Source organism: Liolophura sinensis, chromosome 12 (assembly GCF_032854445.1).
Source record: "Liolophura sinensis isolate JHLJ2023 chromosome 12, CUHK_Ljap_v2, whole genome shotgun sequence".
NCBI lineage: Eukaryota > Metazoa > Mollusca > Polyplacophora > Chitonida > Chitonidae > Liolophura > Liolophura sinensis.
In genome coordinates, this window is record NC_088306.1 from 14,440,507 (window position 1) to 14,466,159 (window position 25,653).

The 25,653-nt window shown below is 38.1% G+C and overlaps 1 protein-coding gene across 3 annotated transcripts in view; it reads right to left on the bottom strand.

The window, feature by feature from the left end:
- Positions 1–966: 966 nt before the first annotated feature.
- Positions 967–25,653, bottom strand: part of LOC135479549 (sucrase-isomaltase, intestinal-like) — a 41,443-nt gene continuing 16,756 nt past the window's right edge. For all 3 annotated transcript variants that reach the window (XM_064759429.1, XM_064759430.1, XM_064759431.1), the window contains exons 2-23: positions 25,093–25,303; positions 23,522–23,685; positions 21,617–21,785; positions 20,501–20,597; positions 20,005–20,123; positions 18,973–19,098; positions 17,871–18,002; positions 17,396–17,533; positions 16,894–17,013; positions 15,206–15,290; positions 14,666–14,795; positions 13,246–13,382; positions 12,927–12,961; positions 12,542–12,658; positions 9,129–9,277; positions 8,793–8,877; positions 7,941–7,997; positions 7,416–7,540; positions 6,009–6,097; positions 4,095–4,144; positions 3,544–3,708; positions 967–2,774 (exon numbers count right to left, since the gene is read on the bottom strand). In XM_064759429.1, the coding sequence (XP_064615499.1) occupies positions 2,706–2,774; positions 3,544–3,708; positions 4,095–4,144; positions 6,009–6,097; positions 7,416–7,540; positions 7,941–7,997; positions 8,793–8,877; positions 9,129–9,277; positions 12,542–12,658; positions 12,927–12,961; positions 13,246–13,382; positions 14,666–14,795; positions 15,206–15,290; positions 16,894–17,013; positions 17,396–17,533; positions 17,871–18,002; positions 18,973–19,098; positions 20,005–20,123; positions 20,501–20,597; positions 21,617–21,785; positions 23,522–23,685; positions 25,093–25,303 (2,569 nt within the window). In that variant the 3' untranslated portion in view covers positions 967–2,705. The remainder of the gene's footprint in view (positions 2,775–3,543; positions 3,709–4,094; positions 4,145–6,008; positions 6,098–7,415; positions 7,541–7,940; positions 7,998–8,792; positions 8,878–9,128; positions 9,278–12,541; positions 12,659–12,926; positions 12,962–13,245; positions 13,383–14,665; positions 14,796–15,205; positions 15,291–16,893; positions 17,014–17,395; positions 17,534–17,870; positions 18,003–18,972; positions 19,099–20,004; positions 20,124–20,500; positions 20,598–21,616; positions 21,786–23,521; positions 23,686–25,092; positions 25,304–25,653) is intronic.

The window sequence follows — 25,653 nt, forward strand, 5'->3', positions numbered from 1 at the left end:
AACAGGCAAATAAATAAGTAAATCCATGACATTTGAATCGTTCAATACTTTATAACTGAAACTTTTCTAATAAAGTTCTTTTTTTTTTCTTTCAGCTTCAGGCCAGCTTGTTACTCCAAATGGATGCTGCGAGTATGGAAAATAGATCAATCTGCGTGCACTTCATCCTGTGTTAAATACCCCTTCAGAAACCTTCGGTACACTTCAAGTGTTGCGTTACAAATTTCCTGTGTTGAATACACTCGCGTCCTTAATGTCGAATGAATGACAATGTTTCTTATTTATTTATTTATTTATTTATTTATTTGATTGATGTTCTACGAAGTCAAGAATATTTCACTTATACGACGGCGGCCAGCAGGAGACTGGACAGAGCCCGGAGGAAACCCATGATCATCCGGACGTTGTTGGAAGAGTATGGCGTAAATCAAATAAATATATAAATATAATAGATATAGGGTTACCATACCAATCGCGGAAAAGTCCGATACATCATCACTATCTATGTTTCCAACAAAGACTAAAACAGCACATACAAAGTAACTGGAGTTGTATACGACGACTATTAGGTTGAGTGGAGAAAACCAGAAAAACCACCGCCGTACAAAACAGAGCAAGAGCTGGATTCGATCCTGCTAAATAGTTGATCAGGGGTTCATCAATTCTGGTAAGAGCGATGAATGAGCCAGGAAGAGCCTTTCATAGATGCCTTTTATAGATGCCATACTGAAAAAAAATATCCCATCAATACGATAGGATTTTAAAGTTCGAAGAATATCGGCTATTGAGAAATTGCTGAGAAATTTTACATCTGTGAAGTACAGATATGCATCTCATGTTGGCGGACAAATAATCTGGAGTGAACGTCAGGCTGTGATAACCGCCACAAGAGCGTTGTTAACGGCTTAGTGCGACCAACCCCTCACCTCCCCTTCCTCCCTGAACAGTGAGAACATGGGCCATGTATACATTCTTTTGTTATTTTATTCCAAAAATATAAGATGATTAATTAACAACACTCGACTAATTGATTAAACTGGTTAAGATGATATCCTCTGTTAGTGGTGATTTGAAAACACCGACAGGGAATACATAGAATAAACATGGGTCGCAGCGATTCTGCGGAAACATCGGTGTCGCCAGCCGCAAAGTCGTAAGCGTCGTAAGTCCCATTTCCTACGCTGATAAATCTGGCAAAACTATACATGTTCGGGTGAGACTCGAGCACACGACCTGGGATGTTAGTGTATTTGACGAGCAGTTGGATAATTTGGTTCACGACAAATACGATATCAAGCATATTTTTACCCGAATGCTCGGGACGTTCTATAATCAACATCCGGGGAGTGTAAGGTATATTCTGTCGTGATTTTATACGCCGTCCCATTTCGGTTTCGTGTGATTGCACGACTTGATGATGTCATTTTTTACAACCTCCAGCGTGGACTTTCACAACAACCACGGCAGGAATCTGTTTGTAAACATGTCTTAGTGCTGTTACATGAGACTGCGCATGTGTGCTGGATGTATTTGCGCAATATCGTGCAAAACTATAACAGCAATCCTGTTGGCTGAATATCAGAAAAGTGTTAAACACATCATTACGTATAACTCGAAAAAGGCAATGAACAAAACAAAATGGCAACTAGTATACAAATACTACCAGGGTTTTATATGCTCCCTGATCAGCACTCTACAACATGTACCCGTTTAAATGAAGGTTTGTATTAGTTACAATTTGAGACTTGCAAAAGAAAACAGTGTGAACATTTTGATCAGCACTAAATATTTACTTATACAATATATTATTTATGCACTAGAATACTGGTCTAATTCGATTTATGTGAAACCAAAATTTTAATGAGCAAATAACACGTCGAAACATCTTTGGCAATTCATGTCCTAGTTATGATTGACAACACTGTGTGCCTTCGATAAAACTTCTGACGATTGGTAAACAGTACAATGTGATCCACCCTGCTCAATTCATAATTATGACAAGATATTCAATCTGCTGATAGTTTAAACAGTTAAAGGGATCATGTATTTGTACATAAAGACAATCAAGTATGAGTTTTATTTATTTATCTATTTACTTGGTTATTCATTCATACTGGAGTCGGAACACAAAGACGTAGAAAGTTGAGAAAGCTTAATTGTTTTTTATTCTATCATTTCTCCACGTCAGAAAAATCTTACTTTTATACCTATATATATATATTTCTTGAGTGCTGATTAACACCACGCGCAAGAATTTGGCTGGGGGCGTTACAGGAAATGTAAATGGCATGAGACACGCTTGTCGTCGATCACCAATTCTCGCCAAAGACCCACAATCAGTGAGATCAGAAGAACATACAAATTCCTGGCCCGAGGCCGGGATTGAACTCGCACATCTTTATTTTGAGGATACGTGTAAGACTAACTTCTACGAAACAATATAGTTGTAAATAGTCAACAAAAGCACGACTGGATATTCACAGTGTAATAACACTACAATAGTTCAGTCTTAACTGCGAAATACTAGTGCTATCGTAAATCAATGACGAACACGGTTTTCTCCAGACAGTAAATTTCGCTGATCCCCTTGTTTCCCGATTACGTCATCGTCCGGGTTGTCTAAGACAGACCCTTCATGCAATTACCCAAGAAATCCCAGCCTTTAAGGTAACGTTTGTGTCGAATTTAAACTGATGCACACTCGCTTAAAACAGTTGCCAGGATATTGTATGAGGCTGTGTGATGTTCAGCATTTGGTTTGTGATTTGGAAGCCCTGTAAAATAAAATACATCGAAAATTATGATTACATTCAAACGAACTGGAATTCGTCGTCCACCTTATCGAAACTTTATTTACTTGTTTATTTTCTTTCATTCGCAGTTAACGACTTGCTAATGACTATATCATTTATACGGCGGTTACCTGTAGGTTTTGATTGGAGTGCGCACACCACTACACCTCACAGATATGACAAACCTTCTGACATAATCGCGCAATCGAAACTGCGAGAGCTTGATTCGAACCCTCGATCTCATTAACCAGCAGCTAGTGGCTTTCTGACCTTGTATCTGAACATATGGTTGAATAAAATTTTATCAGTTATGCAATGAATTCATTCAGTTCAGTTTGCACTAAAACAGGAGAACAGTGGGAAACTGTTCGGACGCACTTTTCACGATCTAACATTTAAAAGAAAAGTAAACCTGAAAGACCTTTTGAAAAGCTTTATCTGAATACTTTCAGTTTTTTCTGACATTTTCCCCACAGGATTAAATGCAGCCAAATGTTTGGACTGAATGGTTGGCTTGCATGCCGCCGATAACGTCATGCCGTCTCCTCGTGCTTCCAAAAGTAGGTATCTTATCAATGTGATCAATCAAGTGCCATCTTACAATCCGAATGTCTGAATGTGTTGAACTCAGTAGGAAAAAGAATGAGGAGAACTGTTGACATTTTGACTGTTGTCCAACATAATCGAAAGTTGTTACAGAAAAAATACTCCTTGGCCGTTGCTGGTTCTCTTTAAATTAAGACACACCTACCTTGCTATGACCATTGTAGTTTGTAATGTGTTGGGATGACAACCGAACCCTGTCAACTAATACCCGATTTGGTCTCTGACTCAAACCAAAGAGGTCAATAGTTTTGAAGTACAGCTCATTAGCAATCGTGTAGTTGTTGTTGACCACCTGAGTTCGCAGCTCCATCTGGTGGAAACATGCAAGAGTTATAATTCTTTGGTATAATATGAACGACCAGTACTGTCACATAATATAATGTAACATATCGTTTATATCTCAGAATGTGAGACTTTGCTTGCAGGTGTAGTTATATACTTAATGCAAGCTATCACAAATTACTTCCTATACAAGTCAAGTTTTATCGTCCTATAAGGTCTTATCCATGTTTTGTGATGCAAAAAACCGTCGTATTAGTTAAATATTGTTGAATACGGCATAAAACACCAATCAAATAAATAAATAAATTAATATATTGATATTTTAGACTTTCACAAGACGACGGCGCAAAGGAAACTTATAGCGTTTTGAAACTTTGAAGTGAATGCGTTCTTGATAAGAATGATCTAACTTACCCCACTGACGCTGAATTTCAAGTAAAGATATTTGCCCATTTCGTAGGTATCTGGATAAACAGAAATTCAAGCAAATGTCACCATATACATGCACAGTTACCCGTAGCCATAATGGAGAGTTAATAGACAAACACAATATATACCTCTTTATCAACTAGATGTACATGCACCAAAATAAAACAATTTCATTGTGTAGAACGTTTCGATCTACAAATATCTTTTGTCGTGCAATATATCTACATGTACAAAACATGAGTTATCGCACACGCATTTTCAGCGTGGGCTATGAAACGCTGTAGGACGGCGGCCAGCATTATGGTGAGAGGACACCAAGCAAAGCCTTCCACAAACCCACGACCATCCAAAGGTTGCTTGCAGTGCAACTCAGGCAAGACCGAAGAGGAAGCCAGCATAAGTTGGACTTGAACTCACAGCAACCGCATTGGGGGAAGCTCCTGGTTCATTAAGGGTCTTTGATTGGTCCGCCACTGTTTGTTTTATATGTACAAGACATGTCCTCTTGTGTTTGGCACTCTAAATTGTCACTGTATGCAGATGACAGTGAACTTTACAAACAAGTGCGTTCCGCGCAAGTGTGAGCTATTACACCATTCCCTTACACGTTTAACAAACTGGTGTTCAGTTTGGCAGCTTAAATTAAACGTGGACAAGTGTTGTGTCATATCATTTACGAATAAGACCAACAAAATTATATCCAGTTATAACATAAACGGACATGCACTTGAAAGAGTTGAGACTGTGAAAGATCTTGGGATAACATTAACTCGTAATCTGAATTTTAGAGTACATGTCACCAATACCGTTAGAAAATGTTATAAAATGCTTGGTTTTCACAAGTAATTATGCATTTCGTTTACAAAAACCAAGTCACATATATCTGTGCACAGATCCTTAGTTCGCTCCAACTTAGAGCATGGGTCAATTATATGGTACCCCATTCAAAAATATCTCTCAGACAAGTTAGAGTACGTTCAAAAAAAGTTCATCAAATATCTTTGTTTTAAAACCAATGACGCTTATTCATCTGAAAAATACAGTGCTATGTGTAAACATTTTCAGCTGCCAACACTTTCTGATCGCCGCAGAGCTGCCGATTTAAAGTTCTTACACAAATGTGTTCACTCTATCGTTGACTCGCCTTGCCTTGTGCAGCAGGTCAACTTTAATTTTCCTGCCCGGGCCATACGACAAACGGCAACTTTCCGGCCTGCGTCAACTAGAATTAACATTCTTTTTTCCGTCGAGCCATGAATTTCTATAATGACCTGAGATCTAATCACTGCATAGAATTTTTTTCTTCACAACAATCTTTTAGAAGGTCAGTTCACTCCATTCTTTTTCCATTTTTATCGGTTTTTCTGTAATAAACATATTTTATGATCTTAACTTCTGATGATAACGGTTTACAATGCTAATTTTTTATGACATTTCAACAAGAATAGTTTTATTTACTAACCTATGTTTACACGTAGGCTTATAACATTTCTGTACCAAGAATTACATCATATGTTTACCTGCGTTTACACTATCTTTGTATAAAAAATTGTATTTTACATTTACCTAGCTCTACATATGAGTATTATACGCTTCTGTTACTCTGTATGTATCCCTGTTATCAGACCTGTAAGTGGGCTCCCGGCCTGTTGGCTCTGAATATTAATAAACCATAAACCAAACCATAAACCATTACGCCGCTAACTGCTCGGCCACAAAAGCCCCTTAAATTCTGACCAATTTTGCGTAATGTTTACAACTCAATTTGTAATTTATTCATAAAAATAACATTATGGCCATGTTAAACTTTGTAATCTTTTACTACAGCTGTCGTTAATGCTGTCATATTGCCTTTTTGCGTTTGCAGAAAATTTATGAATAAAACAACTTTTAGCTTACCCTTTGATTCTCCATCGTCCCAAAAGAGATCCCCAGATGCTTTCTGGGACTCGTCGAGTGCCACCAGAAGTCCCATAGGCCGTTCTCGGCTGAAAGGACAAGTTCATAACATGAAAAAAACATGTCTGTTTGGGCGAAGAGAGTAAAGAACTCAATTAAACAAGAGCGAAAATATGTGGAACGATTGCTTAGTGTAATGCCACTCTTGACCCAATATCGTTTTTGTATTCGTAGATTTCTTATGGTTGATCAATTGATTTATTTATTTATTTATTTATTTATTTGATTGGTGTTTTACGCCGTGGTTGATCAATTGAGGTTTAGCGCCTTACGTTAGAGATGTATAATTTAACTCACAGGGGTAAATTGACAAGATGCCGCATTCTACCGCTTACGTGTGAACTTTTGCCAAGTATCACTCTGTCGTCGCTGTTCTGCTTTTACCGTGTACATTCCTCAATTGCCACAAAGTACAACCTTAGAAGGCGTATCCGGTATAACTAAGAGTATAATTAATACGAACAACATGGAGAGAAAACCTGTGACCGGCGAAATACAACCTCTTATCAATATACCATAGTTAGGGTTTATTCTAACTGTTCATTTAAATGTTTTAACATTAACAAATTAAACGCCCCCTAGTACTTAGTGGCTTAAGTAGAATTGGGTAAACAAAATGCAGTGATGTTAATTGCAATATATTAGACCTCACTGATCTAGAATTACTCAAAATGCTGTTATGTCATCACATTTAATATACATTAACATTAAAACAATGCAAATGTGGCATTCTTGCATGGAACAACGTAAGTTTTTTACATTATAATCGAAATAGGTTTGGCGTGTATGGCTCATAAAAGACAAAGATTTGCCTTGTACAGCTGAACGTGTGTACATGTAACTGATGACAGAGAACGGTTTGCCTTGTATATCTGATGATTAAAAAAAAGATTTATCTCGTATCCCAATTCCAATACAATAATCTCATTAATAGCTCTAGTCGGGTTGTTCGTGGAGAGGTTATGTGTCTCCGTGCTCTATGAGTCGTTTCTTGAAGCCGTCTGAAGCAATGAATTTCTGACAATGCAATCGCCGCCACCCCTCCGCATTTTCTCATGAAGATATCCTTTTAAATGGTTTACAGCCACGGATTCCTTGATTTCCACAAAAATGTCCCAACTTGTTCGCACACGTTGACAACTGGCTTGGTCGCGTTTATCTAACAACTGCCTCAGACATATTTACCCAACGACTTTTTCAAGCACGTTCAGCTAACAACTGTCTTACACGCGTTTAGAGAACAACTTCACCATCAGAGTCGATGATAAAAGACGTCATCGGCTTTAGGCCAAAGAACTAGAATGGAGGCAGAGAGAATTTTGACCAGTCAGAGTGCTCGTTATATACCTGTAGACGGTTGTGTTCTCAGGCTCCTGCCAGGGAATGATAGTTCCACCTTTCATATGTACGTTAATTTTGTCCAATGGGGTGTCTAGAATGTGGTGCTTGCCCGTGCCCTGCACTTCCTCGCCCTTGGGTAAGACAGATGAGGAAAAGAGACTGAACTTATTGATTACAAATTGATGATTATAGCTTGATACGACTTTAGTCAGTGATTACAGAATGGTGGTATGAATTGCCATTACTGTTGTTTGTAGGATTAAAGCAAAATTTGTAGACAAAATAATACTTAACTGTACAACCCATCTTTCAATCTAACGTATTTTCCATTTGGTGTACAGTGTTTCTGACTTTCCACAGTTAGCTCAAACACAGACAATCTTCACAAAGTTCACAAATTTCTAAAGGGTATTTATTTTTGTAGCCCAATCTTTCTTTTCACAACATTATCTGTCTAGTCATACTGTGTTCATGCATAAATCCTGTTCAATGTTTCGTTTTCATATTTTGATCTTACTAAAATATACTTACGGTGAAATAGTTATACCACCTGGCCTTTGGAAAATACGCATCCACTTTTGTTTGTCCCTGTAAACATATAAGAGCAGCACCCTTTGTCCATTTTGAATTCTTTTTAGCAATCAGATGGCAACTGACACCATCCTAAGGTGTATTCGAACACTCCATGTTATTGATCACTGTTAATATCAGAGTGAAAGATTTTCATGAAACGCAGATATGTGGTTTCCCATATTACAGATGCGTTAGTAAAATCTGTGAAAGTCTATTAATTTTTTGAAAATCTTTAAATGCTGAAAATGCGATAGGATTTATTTATTTATTTGATTGGGGTTTATTATTATTTCACTTATACGAAGGCGGCCAGCTTTATGGTTGCAGGAAACCGTGCAGACCCCGGGGGAACCCACGACCATCCGCAGGCTGTTGAGAAACCTTTCCACGCACGGCTGGAGAGGAAGCCAGCATGAGCTGGACGAACTCACAGCGACCACATTGGTGAAAGGCTCCTGGGTCATTGTGCTGCGCTGGCGTGCTAACCCTCCTCGGGCTTAACACTAGGAAACATATGTCAATGAGCTTTAAATTTAAATAATGAGAGATATCGTGATTATCGCCCATTTCCTAGACCAGTGAATATACATTTACAGTATTACAAAAGCGACAGGTATTTTTCACAAAAACCATGAATATCGATTTACATGTTGTATTAACTTGACAACCATGTTTTCCCAAACGCTCCGACTATCGATTTACAGACTTTTTACCAAAGAGACAACAATTTTTTAGTTTTTTGTCAAAAATATGACATTTGTCACTTCCGTTTCAGCAGAATTGCTTTATAGAGCAGAGAATGACGCGTACTCTGTTCATGGCGGGCGAGATCATGAGTGCGGATCCCCACATGAATTGTCTGTCCACTGCGTACGTAGTCATGTCCGTCGGGAACCTACATAACAGACCAAAAAATGAATAACAATATTTTTATCTTTGGGGTTTAAATCTTTCATATGCTAAACTCGGGTGTTATAACAATATGAGAAATAAGTTTATAACAAAATGAATAAACTTATACTTGTCAATAATAAAATAATAAGTTTCTTCAACCATTTATTCCATTGATCTAATAGCAAATTTATCAATAGTTCACTGGATAATTCCATCAAATAATCAATATGTCGGTCATTCAATATTACTTACTCAAAGAAGAGAGGTCTGGCTACAGTGGACCCTTTGACGTGAGCGTGATGCATCAGTGTGTAGAGGAAGGGGAGGAACTTGTAGCGCGTCATCAAGATGCTGCGCGTGGAGCTGACCATGACGTCACTGAATGCAGCCGGATCCTGGTCCTAAAACAGAGGTTAGAGTTCACAGATTGTAAGAAAGATGTATGCAGTGACTGGTAATTGTCAGGGATGAACCATCACGCCCCAACTATACTCCATAAAAGAATCCGAAAACGGTTACTGTCATTTGAAAGACCACTGAAAATTATTCGTGAAGTTACCTTCACTTACTGAAGTTTGCTGTATGCTGAATGACGTCACAGTCATTATTTTACTCAGTACGTCAAATTTATTGCTGTAATAGCTCATTTATATACATAAATAGACATTGTATAAAAAGATAAGTATTCAAGTATAAGTCAGTTTCCCGTCTTGCAATCAAAAAATATCAATCAAAAAAGTTAACACAGTTTCTCATCTGTTTTTCAATGGGTTTTTTTTACACTAACGCTTCCATTATTTAGTCATTTTTGTGTTTTCTTTATTTAAACGACAGGTGCCCACTTTGTGGTCTTAATAAGCATGAGTGAGGCGCTTGTTGTACTTCAGTTACGTGTTCCAGAATCGATATGACCATGTACATGTCCAGACTTGAATGTCAAAACAAAGACAACAAAAGAGAAACAAGGGATATATTACAAGAAGCTAAAAGTTTCATTGTTGAGTACAAGTTGTGTGAATTGTGAAATTCAGATAAATCACAGTGGGTATGAAAATAAAGCTTTCAATCAATTAAATCCACGGGCCAGACATGATATTGGTAACACCTGAGGTGGCCAAATCTAATCGGTACTTACATGTACATAGGGCCAGCAGAAGTAAATTAAGACATGATAGCCTCAATGCAATGGTAGTTTTATCACAAATTTAGATAAAAAGAAAAATCACTTAATAAGGTGTTGCGCAAATTACAAAAAAAAAAAACGAAAGAGAACAGAGAACGCCAATATATCGCGGACTCTTAGTTTATAATATAACCATTTTTAAAAAAGTGGTTGGATTGTTTATGAAGCAAAGAAAATTTAGCAGTCCACATTTGTCTATATTTCATGTACGTTATTTAGCTGAATATTCAATTGACCTGTACATTTACGTGTACGATTTGCAAGGCTTTCAGCTGGATTCATAACAGTTTATCAACCGCTTGTATGCCCAGCTGTGTACTTCTTTTTTACGCCCATCCTTGCGGTGAGTTAAGGTAGATTAGCTCAGGTAAGTAAAAGTTCGGGTCCTTTCCTTACCAGTGATCTACATGTCTAAAAACTACAATGTAAGATTTTTTGACTTTCCAGCAAGAATACTGGTAAATGAACGTTCCGCCAAACACTAAGATTAAGAACTAAATTGTACCGTATTTCTCTTTGTACAGTGTAAATGTCTACTTTGAAGTTAAGGACAAAAAAATAAGAAAACAATGCTATTGTGAAGTGTATGTCACACAATATACTTTTTTCAAATGTTTACAACTTAGTAAACTGCGTTTAAAACACTGGATGTTCAAGTGGTCTTTTCTGACCATATTGTGAAAAGTTACGTCACATAAGGTTTTTTGCCACTCGTTAAATTCAGACTGCTAAACTACTACATTAAAATGTACAGACATTGTTATATACAGCCATAATGCATAATGCATTTAATGCAATTCATGGTCCCTAAAACAGATTATTTCTGAATGGATGTATCATTCGTTTCTGGAGGCATTACTATGCAAATGAAGCAGCTAGGGATCATTCATTGTTTTGATGATGACTGAATCCTTGACATCGCGAGAAGATTAGTTTCGTGGAACATTCTGCGACGAGCGGTAGGCATCAGGCAACAGTGGTTAACCATGAACAAATTTCAGAAATATAATATGACGGCTAGTTCAGTGGCATTCTCACCATGGCATTTAATTGGTGCCTGTGGTTAACCTGTAACTATCTCTTGTAGAAGATTTTCTGGGGATACAACAACCACTTTCAGAGCGATCCACGCAAGAAGTTTTTTGATAGATCTCAACATATTCGCTCTTTAGAGATGAATTTGTGCACGCACACTATCCCAGCAGTAAAGCAGACAAAGATGTCTCAAGGATTGTCATGCTGATGCTTTTATTCTCTAATGGACACAAAGTAACGAGCCTCCAATCCAGTTAGCTCAGTTTGGTGCAGGTGGCAGCATACTTTGGAACAGCGATCCAAAAACTTGGCCAAAGAATTTTGCCTCACACAAGACCGAGGGTGCAGTCGTGCATTATAAACTTTTCAGTTGTACATAGAGAGGAGTCTTCCTCCAGAAATAGCGGCGTTTAGCCATATTTATTAATTCATTCCTCCAGAAGTAGTGCAGAGGAGGAACAGAAACATACTGTATAGGAGTTAGCGGTAATGGAAACAGTCAATGAAGTGCCCTACTTATAAGAAATGTTCGCCTTCTAAATCAAAAAGTGTTGCTCTTGACAGATTTAACATCAAGGTAAAAACGTTCACAAAACCATCATATTTCAGAGTGAGATGAATCACATAACTTTATTTTTCGGATGAGAAGAGAAATCTCCTCTATAAAGACAGCTTAGCGTGACAACAAACCGATGATTACCAACACCCAGGGCTCCGAAATTGAAGCCACCATGCAATTAAGACATCAAATTAAGGAGCAAGGTGTTAGGTAAACATCCATGGCATCCGCTGACAGATAAATGAGAGTGTGAAAATCCTTCCGAAAGAATCAAAAGCCTTGCAGTTTCCTTTGGTGTTTGCGATTTTGGAGAGCCCCTACTGTGTGCTACTTAGAATTTACCATTTTAATATTTAGACTTGAAGTGTTAGACTTGTTAAGACGACCACGACAGAATGCACTAAAATGTTACAAAACATAAACTCTTTGTCTTCTGTCGTTTTCTGACTGCAAAGAAAATTACTGATGCAATCCTTCTCGCCCCTGTAGCTTGTCCCTCTCCCAACCCAGAGAGGGCTAAAATGCAATCTTGCATCAACAAATCTGCCATTATATTTGATAAGAATAGCTTGAATTAATTCAGGAAATGTTCCTAAAGGTAACACCTCTTTTCCTGGGTTGACTGGGGGTTAAAATAGCGCTGTTATTGTATGACTGTTGGCCATGTTGGAATTAGTGTATTGAACAATAAGTACATTCAATAAAGCGCGCATAACCCATACACAGCTCCCCATCTGCATGGGCTATCATATCAAAAGTAAAAACATATACCAAGTCAAAAATAGCAAGAATATTTGGCCGCGCTTGGGGGTATCCATATGTGAAATTTTGGACCTTGCCCCAAGGACTAAGTATATATGTAAAGTTGGTTTTGAAGTGAGATATTACCGGGAAGCCCTTGGCATTGTGGTTCCTGCTGTAAGGGTAGAAGGCTCCGAGCTGAGACCATCTCGTGCACATCTCCTCATCCGTGGCGTACCAGAATCCACAGACGTCAGCGCCAGTCTGGAAACATGCAAAACATCGAGAATGGATTGGAATGGGTGGACTAAATCCATTATTGGCAGAACAACTAATGAAACTTAATACTGTTAGGCCAGTGAAACCATGAAAGCTTTGATATGTACAATATCATGAGGTCATTCGGTTGAATGGTTGGATTGATGGAATAATGACATCACTTTGTGTCCCATGCATTAGATCCGCCATGAGGGAAAATATTTTAAACCAAATCAAAATGGTATAATTACTAAACTTCACGCGAGCCACATACCATAGAGAACCCGAAGATGCTGTATTCCAACATTGCTGCAAGAAGAGAAAGTATAAATTAAATTCTCCATTGGAAGAAAGATAAAGCGTACTCTTTAACAATTAACACAAATACAAGCAAGATCATAGTGCACACTTCAAAAAATGTTGTCAAATTTTGCTGTGGTTGTTACTTTATATCATTTTCTTGTTAAACTCATCGCTTATTTCATTGAGAAATGAAAGTTCACCTCTTCCAATAAATCCTGTTTTCGGATGGCTTCCTGTAAAAATTGAACATGGTTTCGATTTATTTGAGGAAAATCAATGGACAGAATTACCTATGATTGACCATGGGATTTGTTCCCAGCGGCTCTGATTATCTCCTAACCAATGAATGGCGTATTTCTGAGTCCCAGCAAAGTTCGACCGCGTCATCGCAAAGGGACGTTTGTCCGGGAACCTCTCCTCTAGTGTCCTTAAAGAGAAACAGTTAAACACAAAGCACAGATTTATCAGGAATCAAAACGGAATGCACGTTCTCCTCACAGTCCTTGTTCCGCTCACAATCGCAAAACATTTTCTATTTTTCGAGCCATTGCGACACGCTTGGCTTTGATTGTCTCGTGGCTGATAGGTATAGGGGTCCCTAAAACTTACAAGAATCTGCACTGAAGGATCTATTGCATTCATTTTTGTATACATTGTGTCAAATGGAATCCATACTGAGAAAAAGGTTTTATTTTCCAATAACACTTTCTTTCCCATCAAATGAGCCTGTTACTGTTATTTATGTCCATGTTTTTGTATATGTGACACTATGGTGATTTGAAATGGGTACAGTGAGCGGATTATGGTCAGATAATTAAGTTAAGCCTCATTAAACCTGAATGCGATATTCCTATATTATGTTATAAAACTGAGATTTGACAACGTGAGATTTATTTACATATTTATTTGATTGATGTTTTACGCCGTACTCAAATATATTTCACTTGTACGACGTCGACCAGCTTTATGGTCGAAGGAAACCGGGCAGAGTACGGGGGAAACCCACTATCATCCGCCGGTGGCTGACAGACCTTTGCACGCACGACCGGAGAGAAAGTCAGCATGAGGTGGACGAATTCACAGCGACCGCATTGGTCAGACCACCTAACCACCTCTGCCACGGAGGCCCCCCTCACGTAAGACGTTTGGGAGACCGCATTACAAGACTCAACATCAGGACAGAAATTCTGGGATACATTAACACGAAGGTCAGCAATATTTTTGTATGGTGGGTATTTGGGGCCACAACATGGTATATATGGTCTTTGCACTATAATGCCCTAAATAAGGATGTGATGCATGACTAAATTTATTTCCATGTAAATTTCTTGTTTATATTCAAAGAAATGCATTTAGTCTTAATTTATTTATGAAAATATTCACAATTTTAATTTATAGGGGTTATATTATTTATGAAAATATTAAGATTCAGATTGAACACATTTATAACATAAAAAAACAAATTCTAGCACAATTTTTATTGAACATTCGTTACGTCCTCATTATAACATTATTATTCAACGACGATACCAGAAGGTGGTCCCAAATACCCACAAACAAAAATTATTTTCAGATTTTTTTCTCATTAAAGAAATACCGAAAAAAATGTTAAAGATAAAGTCGATAACTAACTTTTCAAAATGTTTCATCTGAGCTTCATGTAATATTTATGTTTTCTCCACCTTTAACATTATGATAGGTATGCGTTACCTGTACGTGCGCATGGCCATGTAGTGGCCATACAGACTGTGGGCGTCATAATGCTTTCCTATTGCCTGTATCGAGTCCATGCAAATCGTCTTGTCGAACAGCTTCCCGTCTTCCTGCGCCCCCAAAACCTCTGTGACGTGAGGAAAACATTCATCGTATTAGATTCAGAAAGCGGCCTTGGCTCACCTGGCCTTAGGCTGAAAACAATATACACCTATTGGGCACGATGCTATCGTTTGCTGCGAGTACACAGAATCACTGATACACAAGCCGGCTCGTTGACGATAATTTGTCTTCCAGCGATATGGCCTGCACATCTGTGTGCGTCCTGAGTGAGGATGTTCGTTAGTAACTTCCCCATGGTTGATGGCTCATTCAGGACACAGTAGTTTCAATCATCTACATACATGACGCAATCGCCATTCTTAAGTACAAAATTAAACAACAATCAATTAAAATAAATAAAACTAATAACAAATTTATACTGCCACTAACAGTGGAGCGATTCATACGCCCTTAAGGATTTATCATCACACTTACTTGGAACATAAGGTGGATAGTTCCATTTGTTCTCTCTACAACCGTCTATAGATCCCGGTACAAAACTAGACGGTTCATTCATGTCCTGGAATAAACATCAATGGATAATGATAGAACATAGTGTTGTATAATGATGGAAAAATGGCTGTATAATGATGGAACATAGTACTCTATAATGATGGAACATAGCGCTGTATAATGATGGAACATAGCGTTGTATAATGATGGAACATAGTGTTGTATAATGATGGAACATAGGTTTGTATAATGATGGAACATAGTGCTGTATGATGATGGAACATAATGCTGTATAATGATGGAACATAGCGCTGTATAATGATGGAACATACTGCTGTATAATGAACTATAATACTTATGTGTAGAACGAGGGCTTTGATAAAACTCGCGTTTTAGAAGTATGTCGTGGTCCCGGAATCACGAAGCGATCTTAAACTTCAGTCAAAATTTCAATCATTAAAAGTAGTATGTTCATTTCCGTTATTTTAGATGAAATTTGTTGTACAATGACTGACCCAGATTTTACTGCAATATTCTGGCCTTGACACATCAGAAATAACAATTTTAAAGTAGTGTTTAGACTTAAGTCTAAGATCGCGTCGTGATCCAAACGGCCGGTATCAGTTACTATTGGCATTCTGGGTAAGTATGATGACAACACTTTTTGAATAAGTCTACACCAGTGACAAAATATAACAGTATTTTTTAAATTAATTCTGCTTAAACCAAAGTGCTAAGAGGCGTCTAAGTTGCTACTATTTAAGTATTTATATGGAACATATAAAATAAAACCCTAAATCCTGTAAATTGACAAGAAGCTATTTTGACCGGTTACATGTAACCATTTGCCAACTATTATCGCGTCGTCGTTGATCTGGTGTTTAGCCGTCTTTTATATCGCTATACAGAAACACCGATGTGATATCATGCCCAGTGTTGTGCAAGAAAAACTATTTTAAAGATGATGTTCACAGTAACGTGAACAAAAATTTAGCTTGAGATGTCAACACAGTTAGAGTAAGGTTCAAACGACGAATATGATGATTTTTTTGCATCAAAAAAAGACTATTCAATTTGACAATGACATTTAGACAAATGCATAAATGATAGTTTAACTTAGAGATTATATTGCAATGAACAAAACACAACCCAAACTGAAGTGTACAAAACGACAATGCACAAAAAACTTTACTATATACAATTAAGAAGATAAGCGGAACATAAAATATTATTAACCTTGAAGGTGATAACTGAACGATGCACAAAAGAGATAACATAGTAATCTGACACAACAGTGCAATAAAGACTACAAACCTAACGGGAATTCTGCAAAAAATATTCAGCTTCAAGATGATAACTATCCGAGTCGTAAAAGTGACATGGTTAGAAACAAATGTTTACATCATAGAAAAAAACACACACACAACTTTCAAAGTGTCGACTATGTTTTTTTTAATTAATCGCGCCCACGAGATAATTGACCAATAGAAAACGAGATCTTTGTCATGTCGCGCGCATAACTTAATCTAGATCCCGTGCGCATTTTTTCTAAGCATGCACGCCAATCCGTAGATAACAAAAGAGGAAGACAGAAAACGTAACTTGATTGGTAACACTAAGTGATAAAAAAAAATTAATTCTTTCCAAATTTTTTTATGCGCAATGCTTACAATCCACAGTCCATCGTATGCTATGCTCTCGTTCTCGTACAGAAATCCACACCATTTGGACCACCAACCCTGAGAGGCGTCGTTCGTGAAGTCTGGATACACCGACAAGCCCGGCCACACCTGTAAGGAGACGTGATTGGTTGGTGGAATTTTCCATTAACTGGTACCCGGACTGGTTGTACTTGATCGATTGAGTATGGTGATTGGAGAACTGTATGATTGCTTGGTCTCCATGTTTCTGATTTAATCTGGTTTTGTTTTCAATTAACGCAAACCAAAATATATCAAATTATAGACCAGATTGCAAACATGACAACAATATTTCCCATCAAAAATGATCTTGTGTGCTCATACCAAAGAGATGGGATCTCTTGTTCAAAAACTTATGTTTAGGCAGCGTTAGATGTCGGCGAGCCAGTGCAAGTATACATGTACTTCGTCTTGAAATAGAATTATCACAAGTATACTCTTGACAACAAACATAAATAAAGAAGGAGCCTACCTCAGCGTATATGGGATTGGAGTTATTCCAATGCTTCACATATATACCCTTATTCAATCCGTCCTGGTAGGCATCGAAGCCGGGACTGTTGTTCTTAGCTTCCATAAGGATCGTCTCATTGGCTCCAAGAGCGTGGTCCTGTAACAAGTTCATTAATTGGTTGAAAGATTACTAGATTGGTGGATTCGTTTCCTAGTAGGCTATTTGACTCCATATATCAATTTATTTCTTAAATTGTTTAGTAATTTATCGATTTGAATTTTCATTATATGTGTTAATTATTCCGCACTGTTATATGGTCCTTAACACGTTGGTCAGATTGGTTTTCCCTCTGTTTGTATCCTTTAAGGCTCACTGTTTCTAAAAAGAAAAACTATCGTTTATACAGTTAAGTTGACAATTTGCTAACACGTTTGTTCACATCAATATGATAAAAAAAAACCTCGCCTAATCAGATTATGGTGTCTATACTGACCAAAATAACGATATACTTCTGTCCCATGCTATGGAGGTCGTCAACAAACTCTGGGAGATCAGCATAGGTATCTTTATCCACAGTGAAATCAATCTTCTTAAACATGTAATCAATGTCTCCGAACTGAACGTCCTGAAAACAAGGATTAAAGAACATATTTAAACATTATGAAAAGAATCCATGTTCCATTTGTTGATCTGATCGCCTCTGCATTGTGACAGATTCAGTGCTCACTTAAGGAGCAATTCGTGACATCTCAATTTTCAAGAAGTCAAGTAAAAAACTCGCTACAACGTACAACCATCACTGACTCGACAAGTTACACCATTTATTCATATGTCCCCAGATTCTTTGGCTCTTGAAAATAAGTACTTTGCGCTTACGAACAACCAGCATCCAAGTCTATGATGTTTACGGCTATGGTGTTACATAGCTGATTACAACTGTGGTAAGTATCGTCATACAGACTATAGAAAACTGCAACAGTACTGATATTCATGTTTTTTTTCTAGAAAGTAGAAAAATGCCTCCGAATGCATGTTGTGGATTTTATAGACAATGCTGCCAGTGGTAAGATACTCTGGTGTTAAATCGCCTTCCTTTCATTACATCAATTTTTCTTTATATTCACTTACAGGTGAAATTTTTAATAACTCAGCTGATCTTTTACTGGTGAGTTATAGTAGCTATTCCGTCAATAAAAGCTGGGTACCTAATCATCACCTACAGGTTTTAAAAAGTCAACTACAGAATCAGAAAATTAAAATGCATTTGACTCTCTTCAGAAACGAAAGAATGCTTACACATGATTTTCAATTATTATCCTGAAGCAATTTTTCCTTTCTAACTTTTATTTTACTAACAAGTATTCAATGTATTTTTGGTCCTCATTCATCTTCAGAGACACATAATAAATATATCATACCAAACTATCTGGTTGGAGCGAATTAAAACGAACTGACTTTGCTGACATAAGACTTGGTGACGATACTATGTAAAGCCCCTACTGCTACCCACCAGGAGACGACCATAACGATCCATCAGTGTGAATCACCTTCCCCTGTAACAACTAACGAAACCTTCAGGCTTTATGCTAACTTACCTGAGGAATTCCTGCTTTTCTGTTCCTGTCCACAACTTCCTTAACGACCGACAAGTTTCCATAATGCCATCGGCTCAGCTGGAACCCCAGGGACCAATATGGAGGCATGAGTGGCCGACCAACTGTCTGAAAAGATACGAGCAGGAACTTTTCCCTACACATTCTACGAATAATACTTTGAGAAAAACATCTTGAAGCGTTATCCAGTTAGTACGAGTTTGAAATTTATGTTGTATGATATGGCTTGAATATTCACTGTTTGACAATGGATCCATCATTGAAATCTCATGACTGTTTCTGTCTTACACGTTTCCAACTGCATGCACTACATATCATTTTTTGCATGTTTCTTTGGAAACTGATGTTACAGGTTGTCTTGGAAACGAGCCTTGTGATCATTAATGTGGAACGTCCTTTCATGGTCCACAATCTAAGCGTCAAAGCAGACAAACCACCAAAAAACTAAGAATGTATATAAAGTACGCAAATAAGACGGAATCGTGCAGAGAGAAGCATTCAACAGTTTTCAATGTCGTTGAAATACACAAGGAATGTTAGAGGCGAATGAATGAAATCAGTATACAAATATTGCACCATGCAAGTATAGAAGTTGTCGATAATCCAGAATTGTATCCCAGTTGCGCTTTTATTACAACTGTCAATATATCCAACATGGCGAGCTAATTCAACACGATGAATATACCGCCCCTAGCCCCCTAATAAAGCGGAATTAGACGCAATCATAAACTAAGCAGAGCGAGAGATTTTGAACGCTCTGACCACATTTACTTACAAGAGAATTATAGAACTCCCATTGTCACATTTTACTGACACAATGGCAACCCCGAAATTGCACATCCACTATACATTATCGAGAAAGAACCAAAGTTAGCACTTGTAAATTCTTATTAGTACGACGCGATTCAGGATTAAACCTGGATTGGCCGCTCACGGGGCAGACGTCCTAACTTCTTGGCCACCACATGCAGCGCAAACCTACAAGGCAATACACTAAAAGTGTCTGTCACTTACATGTGTGTAAAGCTGCACCACGTTTTCTGGAGAATCGCCTAAGAAGACAAAGAAATCGAGAACTCCTCCGATAACCCTGTAGGTGATCGCGGGATGGGGCTCTGGCTGGAGAAGCAAGTCTGAAGGGAAACAGAATCAGTAGGCTACTTAACAGACAGAAAATTTTTGTCCTGACCCAGGGATATTTCTGAATGATTGTCTGTCAGCAATTTTACGAAACAGACATGCAAAGATTTGGATAAAACTACATGTTATTCCATTTTAGGCCATACAATTTTGGTGGTGACCCGGACCAGGGATTTTTTTTGAAGGATTTTACAACACTGACGGACATGAATTGCACAGGAATTTGCACATTATCTGTAGCTAAGATTTGCAATTTATTTGTTCTTGCTTAATGGAACAGTCAAGGACTTCACTTGGCAGAAGGTTCATTTTGGCGACGAAAAGAGGTCTTTGCTGTACGGGGAGCGAGAGGTAAATAACACAAGCTTACCCATCGCATTGCTATTCCTCAGAAACACCCCACTGGCTTTGCCGTCCTTTTCTAGGTTCATGTAAAACGGCTGGGCTCCATATAAATTCCAGGCATCCTGAAAAGAAAATGGATTGATCGACTATTAATATATATTTATCCATTTGTTTGAGGTTTAATGTTGTTCTAAATATTTCACACTTGGATGTGACCTATATGGAAACCCGAAACAGAGAAAACAAACCTCATATATACAAATTGTATTGGAGACTATAGGTGAATGTTTATAGATACTGTATCTAGTCATTTCAACCGACCCCGACAGCACAGTTGGTAGAGCGTTAGATCGAAGGTCAATCCTAGGTCGGGTCACACCTAAGACCTAAGTAACTTCATGGGTTTGCGTTCAGCATGAAGGGGATAGTGCAACGACTGGTTGACCGGTATCAGTATAATGGCTCGGGTGGAGCGACTTACTTGCTTTCAGTAAGTCGTCTCAGTGAACCAGCACTAGATAAAAGAACAGTGGAAACCCGTCCTGCAACAAGGAGGCACATTACACCCACTCTATTGGATTCCTTCGTCGTCATATGACTAAAAAATTGTTAAGCACGGCGTTATAACCCAAGCACTCACTCACTCACTCACTCACTCAATCTAGTGGTTTCCTTAAATGATGGACAGCAAAGACGCAGCAACAACATGTGTTGTCCGCATTTATGACGGATGACAGGTAAAGCTGATAACACCAGCACTTCCCACTCCATATTTGAGTGAGAAACAAAACGTCCTACCTTAAATGACACAAACACCTGGTTTCATGTCATACCCGTGATGCTAAAATACTTGCTGGAGCGTCCATCGTCCCCATAGTTGATGCATCGGGTGTTTTAGCACTGCCATTACATAGTGTATTGGTAACTTATCTTAGGTGAATACAATTAAAATCACGCAACCTTTCCAGGATTCAAGTGTTTACAGCAGATATATTACATATGGTTAATTAATTAACCTACCAGTACCAATACGTATTGTCTTATAATTATATAGTCTGTTGCAGATGAAATTAGTCTAAATTTAGTTCTAGCTGCATAAATCCTTTGCAAAGTTGAGCACCGTAGTATCTGAGAAACCTACCACTGGAGCCACATCTCGCGTGAAGATACTCCAGGTCTTCCAGTTCATATCGTGAAGTAACCTCCTGTGGTTATGCTCTCCGAAGCCGTATACGTACTCCGTGGGCAGCCGTGTAGTCATCTGGAGAAACTGGTCGGCCATTACCATTCCAGGAAGACTGGTGTTGAAACTGTTCGCAGGGAAACAATTATTCATTGTAAAAAATATACAGCATAGAGAGTATAACCAGAGTACAATGCCTCTATAGTAGTACCTTAAACGGCCCCATAGCTTAAGTAAAACTATGTTACAAATATACAGTATATTATACAAATTGCAACTCCCAAAGTGTTTTTTGTAATAATCATCACAGATTGCGTTTTACTACCAATTGCGTTGTTACAGTGCTGTGTTGTCATCACATGTAATAAACAATCTTGTGAACGAACTTCGGCTATCACCCTATACACACCAAAATACTTGAAGACCAGAAAAACACAAAATTTCCCACACCACTACAATGAAATATAAACCCGTTCAAAAGATTTGCCTGCAATTAACGATGTAAATATTGTAAAGTGTATCCATGTATGCTCAGATATACTTTAATGAGTACTGAAATGAAAGCGTGGTCAGTAATCGGAACATTTGGAATAAAAAGGTATGTAGTTTTGTTACGTGCCCATTGACATTAGATGTTATTTTTCTTTCTAAGACCTATGCGAAGTGTTCTCATACAGAGTTTAATTATTAATAATAAATATATGTTAATTATGTTGTTATGTGCACGACTGCCGTCAGTTTCTAAATTTAGCTTGCCACTGTTTACATACGCTGAGTTCAGCGCCTGCTGTCTGCCTCTACCTTAGAATATTCCAGAATGCGCTCAGTTCGGTGCCTGTTTGTTTACATCAAGTGTTCAGGAATTTTCTTATTTTAGACAATTCCACCAGGCTATATAAGACCTATGAAAGCAGGTCAAAAAAGGAGAACGGAGAATTATTGAGAGTTTTGGATGCTTTTGCTGTGTATTACTTTAGTAGGCCTTTTGTGCTGAACTTTGGTGTCTTTATAGCCTTTATCTGGCTTTGTTATATCTCCACCAAGCACTTGTTCAGTCCGAGCTTGTATATTGGATTCATGCTCTTGTGTACACAGTGCTTATTAGTACACGGACCCTGTCTGTGGAATTTTGTGTATATTTTGTCATACACTCAGTTATACTGTGGATTTTCCCTCTTGTGAATTTGCCTCTGAGTATTTATGCCTGTGTGGTATATATTGTGGAATATATGCGTCCGTTGGGACTTGACACCGTAAGTACTTTAGTATTTGTATAGATACTGCTATCCTTTCTTGTTAAACTGAAGCACTTTAGTATTTGTATAAGTCTTATCTGCTCTTGTTAAAGCTAAGAAATTGTTGTAAAATAAAATCTCCTGGTTTTGGTTACTTTTTTGTGCGCCTAAACTGTCGTGTATTTCGAACAAGCCATCTCTTTATAATACAGACAGTTTGGGTCATAACAATGTATATATATAATGAACAACTTTTGTACATGTAAAACAAAGGTGGAGGAATGTACTGTGGATAAAGAAACGTGTTCCATTGTCTAGAGGTGGAATATTTATTTATTTATTTATTTATTTATATGATGGTTAATAGTTAAATACCATATTTAACATTTTTGACCTACCTAAGTTCGGCCTGAGGCGTATTTCACCGGTCTTGGGGTACCGTCTGCCAATTATTACTTTTTATTACTGATGTGATGTACAAAATCGTTGCACGCAGTGTTTGTTCTTTAATTTTTTTCAAATCGTATCAGTGTTGTCATTGAGTTAGCTGCAGCTGTGGGGAAAGTACTAAAGTGAGCATATTAACGTTGGGCAGTGCACATTTCGGGAAGCCAAGCCATGTACTTACACAACAACACCTGTATCTCTACGGATAATGACAACCCCAAACTGAGGCTCCATTGTGATTGAGATGTTGTACTTTCGGTCAGCATCCGGGACGGCGGCATCTGGCTGGTCGATGGGTAGAGCCGTTTCTGGAATCTCAAATCTCTCCGTGTTGTTATCCTTGAACTGTTGAAGGTTAAAGAAAATTAGTAAGATAAGATAACGTCACGTAGAGAAATTACATGGAGTTTTTAATTATTATTATTATTATTATTATTATTATTATTATTATTATTATTATTATTTGAAGCCTTCACTAACTTCTCAATTGCTCATATTGCCGTTTTTGATATCTGTCCTCACGTAAATTTAATCCTGTGTCAATATGCATAGGATAAGTCAGACCAAAGGTGAACTGGAAATGGCCTACGATTTATCCCCTCCCCTCTCAACCCAGTTTATTCCTGTTGATTTACGAGAGAAATCGCTCCTCATTGGTAGTGTACGCCTGTAGATGGTAAGTGACTCCTGAGTTTAGCATTTAATACTTGGGAAATAAAGTTTTATATATTAAGAACTTACATATAATGTAAAATTTGTAGTTTATTTATTAAATTATTATTTGATTGATGTTTTACGCCGTACTCAAGAATATTTCACCTATGCGACGGTAGTCAGCATTATGGTGGGTGGAAACCGGGCAGCGCCCGAGAGAAACCCACGGCCATCCGCAGGTTGCTGGAAAACCTTCCCACGTACGGCCGGAGAAATTTGTAGTCGATTACCTGAGAGTAATTTAAGCGTGTCACCCGATGCAAGTTAATTTCTGACTTAATTACGTACACAGTCAATATTTTAATGCAGGTGGACAATTTTTCGGCATGATGTAAATAAAGTTTAATTGGATATCGTGAATTTGCGGCTTCTAATGAACGATTGTACGTACACTTTACAAATATAGATTTTCATAGGCTCTCTGGGCTCTGTCCGGTTACCTCCAACATAGCTTCGTTGCATAGGAGAAACATTTTGAGGATAACGTTAAATACAGACCAAACAAATAAATTAAGCGGCACTCCGACAGCACGAACCTCAAACTCTCATCTGCTGATTATAAAAGACCACAGACTACAGTGTAAAACTAGAGCGTGGAAGACAGTTTGATAGTTGGCAAATGGTGACGTTATATTAAGTGATAGTTGGCAAATGATGACGTTATATTAAGTGATAGTTGGCAAATGGTGACGTTGTAAGTGATAGTTGGCAAATAGTGACGTTATGATAAGTGATAGTTGGCAAATGGTGACGTTTTAAGTGAAATCGAGCTGGTGTCAATTTATCTCAGCATGTATTCATCACGGACGGTCAGTCAGTACTCACATTTCTGTCCTGTATGTCAGTCATAAAGAATCGTTTTTAAAAACTCCTGGTGATATATTGGAATGGTAATTAGTCCGAGGCCGACATGTGCACACATTTTCATCCAAACTTGCTGAGAGACAAACATGTGCACGCCGACAAAGACATAACTTCCTTCGTAGATGTAATTAATAATTACAGTCTTCACTTAATTAAATATCCGCCACAACGTACCTTCAGTCTGAGGATGCTTTCGCTGAGGAACTCAACCTGAAGTAAAACCGTCTGAATAACATTCTCGTATAATGGCTTCGAGTCTGTTCGGGAGAGGACGTAGTCTACCCCCAGGTCTGTCTCTATGGGGTCACCCACCAGCTTGTAGCCATAACCCGCCGGGAATTGACACTTCGGAGCCCCCTTCTCGTCCATATTCCGCCAGACACATCTGAAAGTGTAAAGATAGACTGGTTGACGAATGATAACTGAGTGGTTGACTTACTGTTTGAGTGAGTGTAGGCGTGGAAGTAGATATCGTAAATTATAATGGCCGTTTTTGGTTAATAAATGCAGTCCCAATTTCCTAAACAAAGACTTGATACGGAGAGATACAGTCTGACTTAATGTGTAACTTCGTCTGTTAGTGACTGAGGGTGCAACTGACAAACTTACATGTACCTACAGACGGAATGAATAAGTGACCGACTCGGTCAGGCAGTGACTGAAAGTGCAACTGACAGACTTACATGTACATACAGACAGATTGAAAAAGTGACCGACTCGGTCAGTCAGTGACTG